Source organism: Henckelia pumila, chloroplast (genome assembly GCF_033568475.1).
Source record: "Henckelia pumila chloroplast, complete genome".
NCBI classification, from domain to species: Eukaryota; Viridiplantae; Streptophyta; class Magnoliopsida; order Lamiales; family Gesneriaceae; genus Henckelia; species Henckelia pumila.
This window is the reverse complement of record NC_065361.1, coordinates 112,501-127,500: the sequence shown is the minus strand read 5'-3', so window position 1 is coordinate 127,500 and position 15,000 is coordinate 112,501. Positions and strand designations below refer to the sequence as shown.

At 31.3% G+C, this 15,000-nt stretch overlaps 11 protein-coding genes and 1 non-coding gene across 12 annotated transcripts in view; 9 read left to right on the top strand and 3 right to left on the bottom strand. All coding sequences in view use genetic code 11, as the record gives it.

Moving 5' to 3' along the window:
* The window catches only part of ycf1, a 5,481-nt gene extending 1,378 nt beyond the window's left edge, over window positions 1–4,103 (top strand). The window contains exon 1 of the mRNA in view: window positions 1–4,103. This exon is cut by the window's left edge and continues 1,378 nt beyond it. Coding sequence (YP_010446913.1) covers window positions 1–4,103 — 4,103 coding nt within the window.
* A 374-nt stretch (window positions 4,104–4,477) lies between these two features.
* Window positions 4,478–4,741, top strand: rps15 (ribosomal protein S15). Its single transcript has one exon. It carries the CDS (start codon window positions 4,478–4,480, stop codon window positions 4,739–4,741), a length of 264 nt encoding a protein of 87 aa, YP_010446912.1.
* A 102-nt stretch (window positions 4,742–4,843) lies between these two features.
* On the top strand, window positions 4,844–6,025 carry ndhH (NADH dehydrogenase subunit H). Its single transcript has one exon. It carries the CDS (start codon window positions 4,844–4,846, stop codon window positions 6,023–6,025), a length of 1,182 nt encoding a protein of 393 aa, YP_010446911.1.
* A 1-nt stretch (window position 6,026) lies between these two features.
* Window positions 6,027–8,191, top strand: ndhA (NADH dehydrogenase subunit A). Its single transcript has 2 exons — window positions 6,027–6,577; window positions 7,651–8,191. Exons 1-2 carry the CDS (start codon window positions 6,027–6,029, stop codon window positions 8,189–8,191), a joined length of 1,092 nt encoding a protein of 363 aa, YP_010446910.1.
* A 73-nt stretch (window positions 8,192–8,264) lies between these two features.
* On the top strand, window positions 8,265–8,771 carry ndhI (NADH dehydrogenase subunit I). The gene has a single exon. The coding sequence runs from the start codon at window positions 8,265–8,267 to the stop codon at window positions 8,769–8,771; it is 507 nt and encodes a 168-aa protein (YP_010446909.1).
* Window positions 8,772–9,116: 345 nt separating this feature from the next.
* On the top strand, window positions 9,117–9,647 carry ndhG (NADH dehydrogenase subunit G). The gene has a single exon. It carries the CDS (start codon window positions 9,117–9,119, stop codon window positions 9,645–9,647), a length of 531 nt encoding a protein of 176 aa, YP_010446908.1.
* A 188-nt stretch (window positions 9,648–9,835) lies between these two features.
* Window positions 9,836–10,141, top strand: ndhE (NADH dehydrogenase subunit E). Its single transcript has one exon. It carries the CDS (start codon window positions 9,836–9,838, stop codon window positions 10,139–10,141), a length of 306 nt encoding a protein of 101 aa, YP_010446907.1.
* Window positions 10,142–10,389: 248 nt separating this feature from the next.
* psaC (photosystem I subunit C) lies at window positions 10,390–10,635 on the top strand. The gene has a single exon. The coding sequence runs from the start codon at window positions 10,390–10,392 to the stop codon at window positions 10,633–10,635; it is 246 nt and encodes an 81-aa protein (YP_010446906.1).
* A 96-nt stretch (window positions 10,636–10,731) lies between these two features.
* ndhD (NADH dehydrogenase subunit D) lies at window positions 10,732–12,261 on the top strand. The gene has a single exon. The coding sequence runs from the start codon at window positions 10,732–10,734 to the stop codon at window positions 12,259–12,261; it is 1,530 nt and encodes a 509-aa protein (YP_010446905.1).
* Window positions 12,262–12,506: 245 nt separating this feature from the next.
* Window positions 12,507–13,469, bottom strand: ccsA (cytochrome c biogenesis protein). Its single transcript has one exon. It carries the CDS (start codon window positions 13,467–13,469, stop codon window positions 12,507–12,509), a length of 963 nt encoding a protein of 320 aa, YP_010446904.1.
* An 86-nt stretch (window positions 13,470–13,555) lies between these two features.
* On the bottom strand, window positions 13,556–13,635 carry trnL-UAG. Its single transcript has one exon. It is a non-coding gene; the product is annotated as a tRNA-Leu (tRNA).
* An 878-nt stretch (window positions 13,636–14,513) lies between these two features.
* rpl32 (ribosomal protein L32) lies at window positions 14,514–14,696 on the bottom strand. The gene has a single exon. It carries the CDS (start codon window positions 14,694–14,696, stop codon window positions 14,514–14,516), a length of 183 nt encoding a protein of 60 aa, YP_010446903.1.
* Between the last annotated feature and the right edge of the window lie 304 nt (window positions 14,697–15,000).

The following is a 15,000-nucleotide window of genomic DNA, read 5'->3' as shown; positions in this document are numbered from 1 at the left end:
CCTTAGACAAAAAACATCTTTCTTTGAATATACTCGAAACAAGGAGTCGATTGTGTAACGATGATTCTACAAAAGAATACTTATCCAAAGCGTATGATCCCTTTTTGAACGGATCATATCGGAGAACAATTCCCAAAAGTCCTTCACCGTCAATCCTAAAAAAAACTTCGATAGACAATTTCCCAAATAAATTTGGGATAAACCGCATTCATGGTATCCTTCTTCTCGATATTTCTTTCCAAGAAGTTGAACAGAAAATAACTAGATTTGCTAAAAAAGCATTATCAACAGAAATTCTAGATTTCTTAACTTTCATCAGTAAAATAGATTCAGAAAAAAAAACAAAATATTTGAACTATTTTTATTTTGTTAAGGATGCTAATGATCCAAAAATTCGTAGAAAATCAATTAAAATAAAAGAAATCATTAAAAAAGTTCCTCGATGCACATACAAATTAATCACGGATTTGGAACAACAATCAGGAGAACATCAAGAAGATGTCCCAGTAGATCATCAAATTCGCTCAAGAAAAGCGAAACGTGTAGTTATTTTTACTGGTAAAAAGCAAGATACTGATCCTCATACTAATAAGGATATTAATACACCCGATCAAACAGACGAAGTAGCTTTGATGCGCTATTCACAACAATCAGATTTTCGGCGAGGTATAATCAAAGGTTCTATGCGGGCTCAAAGGCGTAAAATAGTAATTTGGAAATTGTTTCAAGGAAACGCGCACGCCCCTCTTTTTTTGAACAGAATGAAAAAATCCGCTCTTTTTTCTTTTGATATCTCCGGGTTGATTAAACAAATTTTTGAAAATTGGGTAGGAAAAAGGAAAGTATTCAAAATTGTAGAGTATACAGAAGAGCAAACAAAAAGAAAAGAAAAAAATGAAGAGAACAAAAGAAAGGAGAAAGCACGAATAGAGATAGCAGAGGCCTGGGATACCATACCATTTACGCAAGTAATAAGAGGTTGCACGTTAGTAACTCAATCCATTTTTAGAAAATATATTCTATTCCCTTTATTGATAATCGCGAAAAATATTGGGCGTATATTTCTATTGCAACTTCCTGAATGGTCTGAGGATTTACAGGACTGGAATAGAGAAATGTATGTTAAATGTACTTATAATGGTGTTCCATTATCAGAAACAGAATTTCCGAAAAATTGGTTGACAGACGGTATTCAGATAAAAATATTATTTCCTTTCTGTCTAAAACCTTGGCACAAATCTAAACTACGATACTCTCAGAAAGATTTAATCAAAAAGAAAAAAGAGAAAGATGATTTTTGTTTTTTAACAGTTTGGGGAATAGAAGCTGAATTTCCTTTTGGTTCACCTCGAAAACGACCTTCCTTTTTTAAACCAATTTTCAAGGAACTCGAAAAACAAATTGGAAAATTAAAAAAGAAGTATTTTCTAGTTGTAATAGTTTTCAAAACAAAAACAAAATCACTTCGAAAAGTTTCAAAAGAAACAAAAAAATGGATTATGAAAAGTGTTAGTTTTATCAAAAAAAAAATAAAAAAACTTTCAAAAGTAAATCCAATTTTATTATTTCAATTAAGAGAAGTATATGAATCGAGTGAAAATAAAGGAGAAAAAGATTCCATAATCAGCGATCAAATAATTCACAAATCTCTTAGTCAAATTGCATCTACTAATTGGCCAAATTCTTCATTGACAGAAAAAAAGATGAAGGATCTGACTGATAGAACAAGTAAAATTCGAAATCAAATAGAAAGAATTAGAAAAGAGAAGAAAAAAATAACTACAAGAATAAATAATATTAGTCCTAACAAAACAAGTTATAATGATAAAAGGTTAGGAAAATGGAAAATATTAAAAAGAAGAAATGCTCGATTAATCTATAAATTATCTCCCCTTTTAAATTTCTTCATTGAAAGAATATACACATATATGTTTTTATCTATCATTAATATTCCCAGAATGAATATAGAACTTTTTATTAAATCAACAAAAAAAATTATTGAGAAATTCATTTATAATAATGAAAGAAAACAAGAAAAAATTAATAAAAAAAATAAAAATCCAATTGCGTTTCTATCAACTATAAAAAAGCCATTTGATAGTATTAGTAAAAAAGATTCACATTTTTTTTATGACTTATCCTACATATCACAAGCATATGTATTTTACAAATTATCAAAAATACAAGTTAGTAACTCGTCTAAATTAAGATCTATTCTTCAATATCAAGGAATTCATTTTTTTCTTAAGCCTGAAATAAAGGATTCTTTTGAAATAGAAGAGATGTTTCATTCGAAATTAGGAGTTTCGAGTTATAAAATGAATCAATGGAAAAGATGGTTGAAAGGCTATAATCAATACGATTTATCTCAGATGAGATGGTCTAGATTAATATCAGAAAAGTGGCGAAATAGAGTTCGTCACTGTCGTATGACGAAAAAGGAAAATTTAAGCAAACGGCATTCATATGAAAAAAACGAATTAATTGATTCCAAAAAACAACAAAAATTTGAAGTCTATTCATTAGCGAATATATCAAATAAAAAAGATAATTTTCAAAAAAACTATAGATACGATCTTTTATCATATAAATTTTTTAATTATGATTATGAAAATAAAACAGAATGCTTTTGTTCTAGATCTACGTTTGAAGGAAATAAGAACCAAGAGATTTATTATAACACACAAAACGACACCCTTTTTGATATGCTGAGGAGTATTTTTATCAATCATTTTCTAGGAAAGGTAGATATTCTACCTATGGAAAAAACTTCCGATAGAAAATATTTTGATTGGAAAATCATCAATTTTTCTCTTATACAAAGGGTAGATATTGAAACCTGGATCGCGATCGATACTAATAGAAATCAAGATACTCAGATTGGTACTAATAATTCTCAAATAATTAATAAAAAAGATCTTTTTTATCTTATTATTCCAGAAATCAATCCACCAAAATCCCCCGAAGTATTTTTTGATTGGATGGGAATGAATGAAAAAATGTTAAAGCATCCTATATCAAATCTTGAACTTTGGTTCTTCCCAGAATTTGTGTTACTTTATAATGCATATAAAACGAAACCTTGGTTTATACCAAGTAAATTACTTCTTTTAAATTTGAATAGAAATAAAAAAAGTAATGAAAATAAAAAGATCAATGAAAAGCAAAAAATAAGGTTTTTGATACCATCGACTAAAAATCATCGAAATCAAGAACAAAAAGAATCCACAGGCGGAGGATACCTTCACTCTATTCTTTCAGAAGAAAAAGAGATTGAAGAAAATTATGAAAGATCAGACATGAAAAAAGGGAAAAAGCAAAAACAATACAAAAGTAACACAGAAGCAGAACTCGATTTCTTCCTGAAACGTTATTTGCTTTTTCAATTGAGATGGGACGATACTTTGAATCAAAAAATGACCAATAATATCAAGGTATATTGTCTCCTCCTTAGACTGATAGATCCAAGAAAAATTATTATATCCTCAATTCAAAAGAGAGAAATGAGTTTGGATATAATGTTGATTCAGAAGAGTTTAACTCTTACAGAATTGATGAAAAGGGGAGTATTGATTATAGACCCCGTTCATTTGCCTGGAAACGACGATGGACAATTGATTATGTATCAAATAATAGGTATTTCCTTATTTCATAAGAGTAAGCACCAAAGTAATCAAAAATACCAAGAACAAAGATATGTTTTTAAGAATAATTTTTATGAAGCTAGTTCACCACATCAAAAAATAACTGAAACTAGACACAAAGCTCATTTAGATTTGCTTGTTCCTGAAAATGTTTTATCGTTTAGATGTCGTAGAAAATTGAGAATTCTAATTTGTTTCAATTTAAAGAGTAGGAATGGTGTAGATATAAATTCAGTATTTTGGAACGAGAAGAACGTAAAAAATAGAAACCAAGTTTCGGCTGATAATAAACATCTGGATAGAGAGAAAAAGAAATTAATGAAATTAAAGCTTTTTCTTTGGCCTAATTATCGATTAGAAGATTTAGCTTGTATGAATCGTTCTTGGTTTGATACCAACAATGGCAGTCATTTTTGTATATTAAGGATACAGATGTATCCACGAATTAAAAATTCGTGAATAATACGCTTTTTCACTAGATACTTACTACATGCTTATAGGGTATATGATAGGGTATATGAAAGTAACTAAATACACACATCACATGTCTTACATTTCATTCGAATAGCCAATACGAAATTTGTCTCAATTAGATCACGAAAGAAATCAACAGAACCCGCTTTATTTTCGGTCTAAATTCTTCGATGCGAAAATGTACTAATCCTTTTCTATCCTCTATCTAAATCCAATTTTAAATTGATTTGACTTCAGAAAATTAGGAGTTCATAAATTATATTTATTCTTGTATATACCACATTAAAATGAATGGCATTATTATTACTGATCAGTAAAATCCATATCTGTAAAAAAAAGGGGGCAAAAGGCATTTTTTTATGGTCAAAAATTCATTCATTTCGATTATTTCTCAAAAAGAAAACAGAGGATCTGTTGAATTTCAAGTATTCAGTTTCACCACTAAAATAAGGAGACTTACTTCACATTTGGAATTGCACAAAAAGGATTCTTCATCTCAAAGAGGTTTGCGAAAAATTTTGGGAAAACGTCAACGACTACTGGCTTATTTGTCAAAAAAGAATATAGGGCGTTATAAAGAATTAATTGGTGAGTTGGGTATTCGAGAAATAAAAACTCGTTAATTTGAAGTGTGATACCATTTAAATTAAACTTATTCATTTCAATTTTGCTGAACTTCTTTTTACTTTCAGAAACGCATGGAAGAATGACTCGGGAAAAAACTTATGATTGCATCAACTACAAGAAAAGACCTGATGATAGTCAATATGGGCCCTCACCACCCATCAATGCATGGTGTTCTTCGACTGATAGTTACTCTCGACGGTGAAGATGTTATTGACTGTGAACCAATATTGGGTTATTTACATAGAGGGATGGAGAAAATTGCCGAAAATCGAACAATTATACAATATTTGCCTTATGTAACGCGTTGGGATTATTTAGCTACTATGTTCACAGAAGCAATAACTGTAAATGGACCGGAACAGCTAGGCAATATTCAAGTACCTCAAAGGGCTAGCTATATCAGAGCTATTATGTTGGAGTTGAGTCGTATCGCTTCCCATTTGTTATGGCTTGGCCCTTTTATGGCAGATATTGGGGCACAGACTCCTTTCTTCTATATTTTTCGAGAACGAGAATTGATATATGACCTATTCGAAGCTTCCACCGGTATGCGCATGATGCATAATTATTTTCGTATCGGAGGAGTAGCTGCTGATCTACCTCATGGCTGGATAGATAAATGTTTGGATTTTTGCGATTATTTTTTAACCGGGGTTGCTGAATATCAAAAACTTATTACACGGAATCCCATTTTTTTAGAACGAGTTGAAGGCGTAGGCATTATTGGCGCAGAAGAAGCACTAAATTGGGGTTTATCAGGACCAATGCTACGAGCTTCCGGAATACAATGGGATCTTCGTAAAGTTGATCGTTATGAGTGTTACGACGAATTTGATTGGGAGGTTCAATGGCAAAAAGAAGGGGATTCATTAGCGCGTTATTTAGTACGAATCAGTGAAATGACAGAATCCATAAAAATTATCCAACAGGCCCTGGAAGGAATTCCAGGGGGACCCTACGAGAATTTAGAAATCCGACGCTTTGATAGAATAAAAAACCCTGAATGGAATGATTTTCAATATCGATTTATTAGTAAAAAACCTTCTCCAACTTTTGAATTGTCGAAGCAAGAACTTTATGTAAGAGTTGAAGCACCAAAAGGCGAATTGGGAATTTTTATGATAGGAGATCAGAGTGTTTTTCCTTGGAGATGGAAAATTAGACCGCCGGGTTTTATCAACTTGCAAATTCTTCCTCAGTTAGTTAAAAGAATGAAATTGGCTGATATTATGACGATACTAGGTAGCATAGATATTATTATGGGAGAAGTTGATCGTTGAAATGATAATTGATACAACTGAAATACAAACTATCAATTCTTTTTCCAGATTCGAATCCTTAAAAGAGGTCTATGGGATCATATGGATGCTTGTCCCTATTTTGACTCTTGTATTAGGAATTACACTAGGTGTACTAGTAATTGTTTGGTTAGAAAGAGAAATATCTGCAGGAATACAACAACGTATTGGACCTGAATATGCCGGGCCCTTAGGAATTCTTCAAGCTCTAGCAGACGGTACAAAACTACTTTTCAAAGAGAATCTTCTTCCATCTAGAGGCGATACTCTTTTATTCAGTATCGGGCCATCCATAGCGGTCATATCCATTTTACTAAGTTATTCGGTAATTCCTTTTAGCTATCGACTTATTCTAGCTGATCTTAGTATTGGTGTTTTTTTATGGATCGCCGTTTCAAGTCTTGCTCCCGTTGGACTTCTTATGTCGGGATATGGATCAAATAATAAATATTCCTTTTTAGGTGGATTAAGGGCTGCTGCTCAATCAATTAGTTATGAAATACCATTAACTCTATGTGTATTATCAATATCTCTACGTGTGATTCAGTGAGACATAAGATTTCCCCTATTTCTTTTATTTATAGCAAGAAAGTTAAATGAGCTGAATATCTATTTTAGATTTTTTTATTCACCATTGGGGTTGATAAACTAAACCAGATAGTTATATGAGTGAAATAAAACGGCTTAAAGATTTGCTGTTAAAAGGATTCAATCTCATTTCCTATGTACAAGAATTAAGTGAAAGTAAAGACATAAGCAGTCGAGACTGTTTACCCCAAGATTAGTTGATTAATCATCATGACTTGAAGCGGGTTCAAAAGATCAACTTATGGGGTTTTTTCCATCTATTAACATAGCGATTGCCCTAATGAGAGATTCAAACAAAATGAGTGGATGGTTAGGAAGACCAAGATACACAAAGGATTAATAATAGAGATTCTGGAAATTATCCAATAGGATATTTCTTTAGAGAAAAGGAATTTGAGTTCGGGCTTTAAGTTGGTAGAAATGATTAAGAAGTACCCCCCACAATTTCGATCTAGAGTATGTTCCTATCCACGATTAAGTAAATAACTATCAAGAACGAAGAAATCTTTTACTTTGGATAATGTACCCTTTATTTTGAGAAAGGAGAATAGGAACGAAATAAAATAGAAAGACTAGAATTGCAAAAAGAGATATTTTTTTTATTCATACCTATCTTTATTTAGTTTAGTTATTTAGAAAGATAGAATTCTTATTATAAAATGCAATCGCTAATTCTTTTTCGTAATCGAAAATTATAGGTTGAGATATCTATGTGATATTCATCTAAAAAGCCTTTTTTTATTCAACGATAAAGTTTTTAATCAACAAAGAAAAATGAAAATTCTTAAAAGATGAGATCAATTCAGAAGCACTTTATTTATTGGAAATCTAGCAGACAGAATTTCATTGGTCTAATTCGAAACCTTAGAATAAACGTTTGACTCTCGAGCGATCTTATAACCACATCAAAATGATGTGGAAAGGTCCTTATTTGTGACCTATGAGGAGCCGTATGAGGTGAAAATCTCATGTACGGTTCTGTAATAGCGACAGGAGCAGTGATGTTATCGTCGACTATGATTATCTAATAGTTCAAGTACAGTTGATATAGTTGAAGCGCAATCAAAATATGGTTTTTGGGGGTGGAATTTGTGGCGACAACCTATAGGGTTTATAGTTTTTCTAATTTCTTCTCTAGCCGAGTGTGAGAGATTACCCTTTGATTTACCAGAAGCAGAAGAAGAATTAGTAGCAGGTTATCAAACCGAATATTCAGGTATAAAATTTGGTTTATTTTACGTTGCTTCGTATCTAAATCTACTTGTTTCTTCATTATTTGTAACAGTTCTTTACTTTGGGGGTTGGAATCTTTCTATTCCATACATATTTGTTCCTGAGCTTTTTGACATTAAAAAAAAAAGTAAGGTTTTTGGAACAATAATGGATATCTTTATTACATTAGCTAAAACTTATTTGTTCTTGTTCATTTCTATTGCAACAAGATGGACTTTACCGAGACTGAGAATAGACCAACTTTTAAATCTTGGATGGAAATTTCTTTTACCTATTTCGCTAGGTAATTTATTATTAACAACTTCGTCCCAACTTCTTTCACTGTAAAAGAATTCCCTATTCACAACTTATCTGAAACAAGAGAAAGAAACAAGTATCAATTTATTTATAGATATTCGATATGTTCCCTATGCTAACTGAGTTCTTAAATTCTAGTCAACAAACACTACGAGCTGCCAGGTACATTGGTCAAGGGTTCATGATTACCTTGACCCATGCGAATCGTTTACCTGTAACTATTCAATACCCCTACGAAAAATTGATCACATCAGAACGTTTCCGGGGCCGAATCCACTTTGAATTTGATAAATGCATTGCTTGTGAAGTATGTGTTCGCGTATGTCCTATAGATCTACCTGTTGTTGATTGGAAATTGGAATCTGATATTCGAAAGAAACGATTACTTAATTACAGTATTGATTTTGGAATCTGTATATTTTGTGGTAATTGTGTTGAGTATTGTCCAACAAATTGTTTATCAATGACTGAAGAATACGAGCTTTCCACTTATGATCGTCATGAATTGAATTATAATCAAATTGCTTTAGGTCGATTACCGGTATCAATAATTGACGATTATACAATTCGAACAATTTCTTCGAATTCACCTCAAATCAAAAATGGATAAAATCGCTATTCAAAAAACATTCCTTTAGATTCAAAAGTCATTTTTTCTTGAATTAGTGAATGAGGTTTTTACTTGGTCAATACAAATGAGCGCTTACTTGGCGATAATTGTGGTTTAATTTGAATTGAAAGTCAATTTCTATTCGAATATGATTTAAAAATATATAGTTTTAAACTCTGCTTTCGAAAATATAGTAGCCCCATAACTGTATCTACATTAATCTACATCACCCCCATTCAAATTTCAATCAATTAAGATTAAGAAGTATCCTGAGAACCTCCTCTTTCCTGGTCAGGTCAATAAAGTCATGAAATATTTTGATTTATTTTTTTTCTATAAAATAAAATGGATTTACCTGCACCAATACATGATTTTCTTTTAGTCTTTTTGGGATCGGGTCTTATATTAGGAGGTCTGGGAGTAGTATTACTTCCGAATCCAATTTATTCGGCCTTTTCGTTGGGATTGGTTCTTTTTTGTATATCCTTATTCTATATTCTATCGAATTCGTATTTTGTAGCTGCTGCGCAGCTTCTTATTTATGTAGGAGCTATAAATGTTTTAATTATTTTTGCTGTGATGTTCATGAATGGGTCAGAATATTACAAAGATTTTTCTCTTTGGACCGTTGGGGATGGAGTTACTTCAATGGTTTGTACAAGTCTTTTTATTTCACTAATTACTACTATTCCAGATACGTCGTGGTATGGGATCATTTGGACTACAAAATCAAACCAGATTCTAGAGCAAGATTTGATAAGTAATAGTCAACAAATTGGAATTCATTTATCAACAGATTTTTTTCTTCCATTTGAACTCATTTCAATAATCCTTTTAGTTGCTTTAATAGGTGCAATTGTTATAGCTCGTCAATAATAAATCTTTAAAACGAAGAATTCAAATAGAATCAACGAAAAAGGAATGTTATAATCCTTTTTTTTATGTTTAAAATAGAAATCCTTTTTCTATTACTATACTAATATATTCCCTTGTTTCCTACTTGTTAGAATCGATTGAATTATTGTTCAGATTGAAAGGAATTAAGATTGATAAGGAGTTGGTTAATGATGCTGGAACATGTACTTGTTTTGAGTGCTTATTTATTTTCTATTGGTATTTATGGATTGATCACAAGTCGGAATATGGTTAGAGCCCTTATGTGTCTTGAACTTATATTAAATTCAGTTAATATAAATTTTGTAACATTTTCTGATATTTTTGATAATCGTCAATTAAGAGGAGATATTTTCTCAATTTTTGTTATAGCTATTGCGGCCGCTGAAGCAGCTATTGGACCCGCTATTGTTTCATCAATTTATCGTAACAGAAAATCAACTCGTATTAACCAATCAAATTTGTTGAATAAATAATATTAATCATATAAATCGAAATTCGAATAGTCATAAATTAATTCAAATTAGCAGGTTTGATAGGTAAAGTACGATCATGGTTGCAAAAAAAAGAAGAAATCAAAGTATTTTGGCCCTACCTCCTAAATCAATTCGGAAGTGGATTAATTCTGATCACTCATTGATTCGTCTGGTATCTAAATATAGGCTCCATTTCTAAGTTAGTTTACTAGATCGAAATCTTATGACGTTCAAAACTTATAGATACAATGTCACATTCAGTAAAGATTTATGATACATGTATAGGATGTACTCAATGTGTTCGAGCGTGCCCCACCGATGTATTAGAAATGATACCCTGGGACGGATGTAAAGCTAAACAAATCGCTTCTGCTCCAAGGACCGAAGACTGTGTTGGTTGTAAGCGATGTGAATCTGCCTGTCCGACCGATTTCTTGAGTGTTCGAGTTTATTTATCACAAGAAACAACTCGTAGTATGGGTCTAGCTTATTGATACGTTCCATAAAACTCTCCTTGAATCCATCTTTTTTTACCGACAAAATGTGTGCTCAAAATATTTTTATTTTGAGCACGCATTTTTCTGGCCCAAATGTATCTTGTCTTTACCACGAATCATTTTCCTTTATTAACAATAATTGTAGTTTTGCCAATATCTGCGGGTTCATTAATTTTCTTTCTTCCACATATAGGAAATCGAGTAATCCGTTGGTATACTATATGTATATGTATTTTAGAACTTCTTCTAACGACTTATGCATTCTGTTATCATTTTCAATTGGATGATCCTTTAATCCAACTAGTGGAGGATTTCAAATGGATCGATTTTTTTGATTTTCATTGGAGATTAGGAATAGATGGACTTTCTATAGGACCTATTTTACTGACAGGATTCATCACGACTTTAGCTACTTTAGCGGCTTGGCCAGTTACTCGAGATTCTCGATTATTTAATTTTCTGATGTTAGCAATGTACAGTGGGCAAATAGGATTATTTTCTTCTCGGGACCTTTTACTTTTTTTCCTGATGTGGGAGTTAGAATTAATTCCCGTTTATCTACTTGTATCCATGTGGGGAGGAAAAAAACGTCTGTACTCGGCTACAAAATTTATTTTGTATACAGCGGGTGGTTCGGTTTTTCTTTTAATGGGAGTTCTGGGTATCGGTTTATATGGTTCTAATGAACCAACACTCAATTTTGAAATATTAGCTAATCAGCCCTATCCTGTGGGCTTGGAAATAATATTATATATTGGATTTTTTATTGCTTTTGCTGTCAAATTGCCAATCATACCCCTACATACATGGTTACCAGATACCCATGGAGAAGCACATTATAGTACTTGTATGCTTCTAGCCGGAATCTTATTAAAAATGGGAGCGTATGGATTAGTTCGAATCAATATGGAATTATTTCCTCATGCTCATTCTATATTTTCTCCTTGGTTGATGATAGTCGGTGCAATGCAAATAATCTATGCAGCTTCAACATCTCTGGGTCAACGGAATTTAAAAAAAAGAATAGCTTATTCCTCTGTATCACATATGGGTTTCATAATGATAGGAATTGGTTCTATCACTGATATGGGGCTTAACGGGGCCCTTTTACAAATAATCTCTCATGGATTTATTGGTGCTGCACTCTTTTTCTTGGCTGGAACTACTTATGATAGAATACGTCTTGTGTATCTTGACGAAATGGGTGGAATAGCTATCCCAATGTCAAAAATATTCACGATGTTCAGTAGCTTTTCTATGGCCTCCCTTGCATTACCAGGTATGAGTGGTTTTATTGCCGAATTAATAGTATTTTTTGGATTACTTACTAGTCCAAAATATTTTTTAATGACAAAACTACTAATTACTTTTGTAATGGCAATTGGAATCATATTAACTCCTATTTATTTATTATCTATGTTACGCCAGATGTTCTATGGATACAAGATATTTAATGTACCGACCTCTTATTTTTTTGATTCTGGACCGCGAGAGTTATTTCTTTTGATCTCTATTTTTTTACCCGTACTAGGTATTGGTATGTATCCTGATTTTGTTCTTTCACTATCAGTTGAAAAGGTTGAAGTTATTCTATCTAATTTTTTTATGGATAGTTTTGATTAATAAAAAAGAAAAAAAATCATTTTTTTATGTTCGTTGTACAATGAAAAAAGAGGTTTTTTTTTCTTCTCTTACGTTAAGTAAAAAAGAAATCAATTTGAACAGGTGAGAACCCTGTGAATTTAATAGTATAGTGATTCACAAGGTTCTCACCTGTTCACACAAAGTTTTTTTATCTGATATGTGCTGTCCACTTTTCTATTCCTATTCATCATAACCCCTTAATTGTAATTGTGATTGTGTTTAATTCAATTATATGTTAATGTAAATGAACCATAACTATGTAGTCCTATTCCTAATAGATTTATCCCAAAATAGCATATCCAAATTATAAGAAATCCAATAGACGCCACAATTGCTGAATAGGTACCCTGCAATTTTATATTTGTTCGAGTATGTAAATAAATCGCGAATACGATCCAAGTAATAAAAGCCCAAGTTTCTTTTGGGTCCCAACTCCAATAAGATCCCCATGCTTCGTTAGCCCATACTGCTCCAGAAAGAATTCCTATGGTTAAAAAGATAAATCCTAGACTAATAACCCGATAACTCCAATAATCCAATTGTTGAATCAATTGGGACCTGTAATAATTAAAAATAGAAGTATTTTTGAAAATATTACTTCGTTCGTTCATGTATTCGATTTCACCAAAGAAAAAGGAACCATTGAAATTTAAAAAACGATTACTCGTAGCAAAAAACTTTTTCTTTTCTCTAACTGTAATGACTATAAGTGATACTGATAATAATGATCCACATAAAAGGGCAGCGTAGCCTAATATCATCGTACTTACGTGCATTATTAACCACTCAGATTGAAGAGCTGGTACTAATATTGTAGATTTGTGTATTTCAGTTAAAAAACCTGAAGTAGCAAAGCCTTGGGTAAAAATAGCACTTGGGCCAATTATTGTGCTTAGAATATTTTTATTTTTTTTGAAACACGGAACTATATGAATAAGGGAAAAACTCCATGAAAGGAAGATTAATGATTCATATAAATCACTTAGTGGAAAATGTTCCGAATAAATCCAACGAGTAACTAATAATCCTGTTATAGAGAACAAATTCATTATCATGCCCTTTTCGGATGAATCATATAGTTTTACGATTTCATCGACTAAAAAGGTTATCAAATGAATTGTAAGTACAATTGAAACGAGCGAAAAAGAAATATGAGTTAATATATGCTCTAAGGTTGAAAATATCATAAGATTATAGGAGTGCTTTAATTAGAAAATCTATATGGAGAGTTGGATTCATTATAGGATCTATTTACTTTTTTTAGGAGATGACATGCCGCCACTCGGACTCGAACCGAGATGCTCTAGCACTGCTTCCTAAGAGCAGCGTGTCTACCAATTTCACCATAGCGGCTTATCTTGAACTCATAATAGTCTATGAATAAGCAATCGTCTAGATTTAAGAATTCGATTGGTTGTAATATTTTTTAAGAAAAATTCAAATTGAGGAATAAAAATTTCTTCAACATAGGTATTTGAAGGTTCATTATTTTAGTTTAGAGTCTTTATTTTGATTTCGTGCATCTTATTTTATACTCTCTTCAATTTGAATTCTTGCAAAATTCAAAAATCCTACTATCAATTCAATTTAAGGGCGAGAACTCAAATTTTTGTTTTAATGAACTATTTCAAAATTTAGTTGATCTCAAAAATCGAAAACAAAAATTGCAGTTTATCACTGAATATTAATAAAAAAAATCCATTTTGAATCAGTCACAATTGACACATTATTTATCCAGAATAATTTCAATAAGTATTTTTGAATGGATTCATCACAAGAGATATAGGGTGGTCTATATAGGAATTTCGAGGAAATAGAAAAGTAAGAAAGTTACACAAAAAGGTTTAGATTTTTAGTTTCAATTATTTTAGTAACGAAAGATATTCGCTCTTCTATAGATATAGAGAAAGAGATATAGAGAAAGTGAATATATAGAAAAAAAACTTAAATTATTGGAAGAAATAGGTTGATGGGGAAAATAATACTCCCCACCTTGAAAACGAAAAGATATACTAAAAAAATCGAGTATCTTGTGTTTTTTTGTTAATAAAAAGAAAGTATTCTTTTTTTTTCGAATTTGGTAAGGTAAACAAAAGAATTTTTTATATATTCTAGATTCTCAAAGCGGCGAGAATTCCATTTTATATTGATAAACTCAGATAGGGAATGGAAATCGAGAATTTTATTTTTGAAATGAAATCAGTCTATTTTTCGAGTCAGGCCGATTCAGATTATTTCAACTTTTTACTAAATATTTTATTTGTTTGTCGCACAAAAAAACTTTTTGAATTCCCGGTAGAAAGAGATTTCCCTAAGGAAAACGCTTTTAACGATGCACAATATCCCTTCTTTTTCCAAACATTTTTTCGAATACGCTTTTTTGATACAGAAGTACGTTTTTTTGGAACTGCCATTTAAATTAAAATTAAGAGATTACTCATTGGTATAGCTGGATGTGAAAGACATCTATTGTTCAAAATAAATATACGTTTTCCTAATTCATTATATATTTAATTTATTAAAAAAAAATATTTTTTTATAAAAAAAAAAATAGGTATAGGTCAACGATATGGAAAAATTGTATAAAATATTACTAAAAAAAATAGAAAATAAAAAAGAATAATATTATTTCTTTATTTTTAAAATAAGTTTTTACATTCCATGGAATATATATCCGTAAAAAAAAGGTTTTACCACTTGGTGTTTTTCTTTGATATT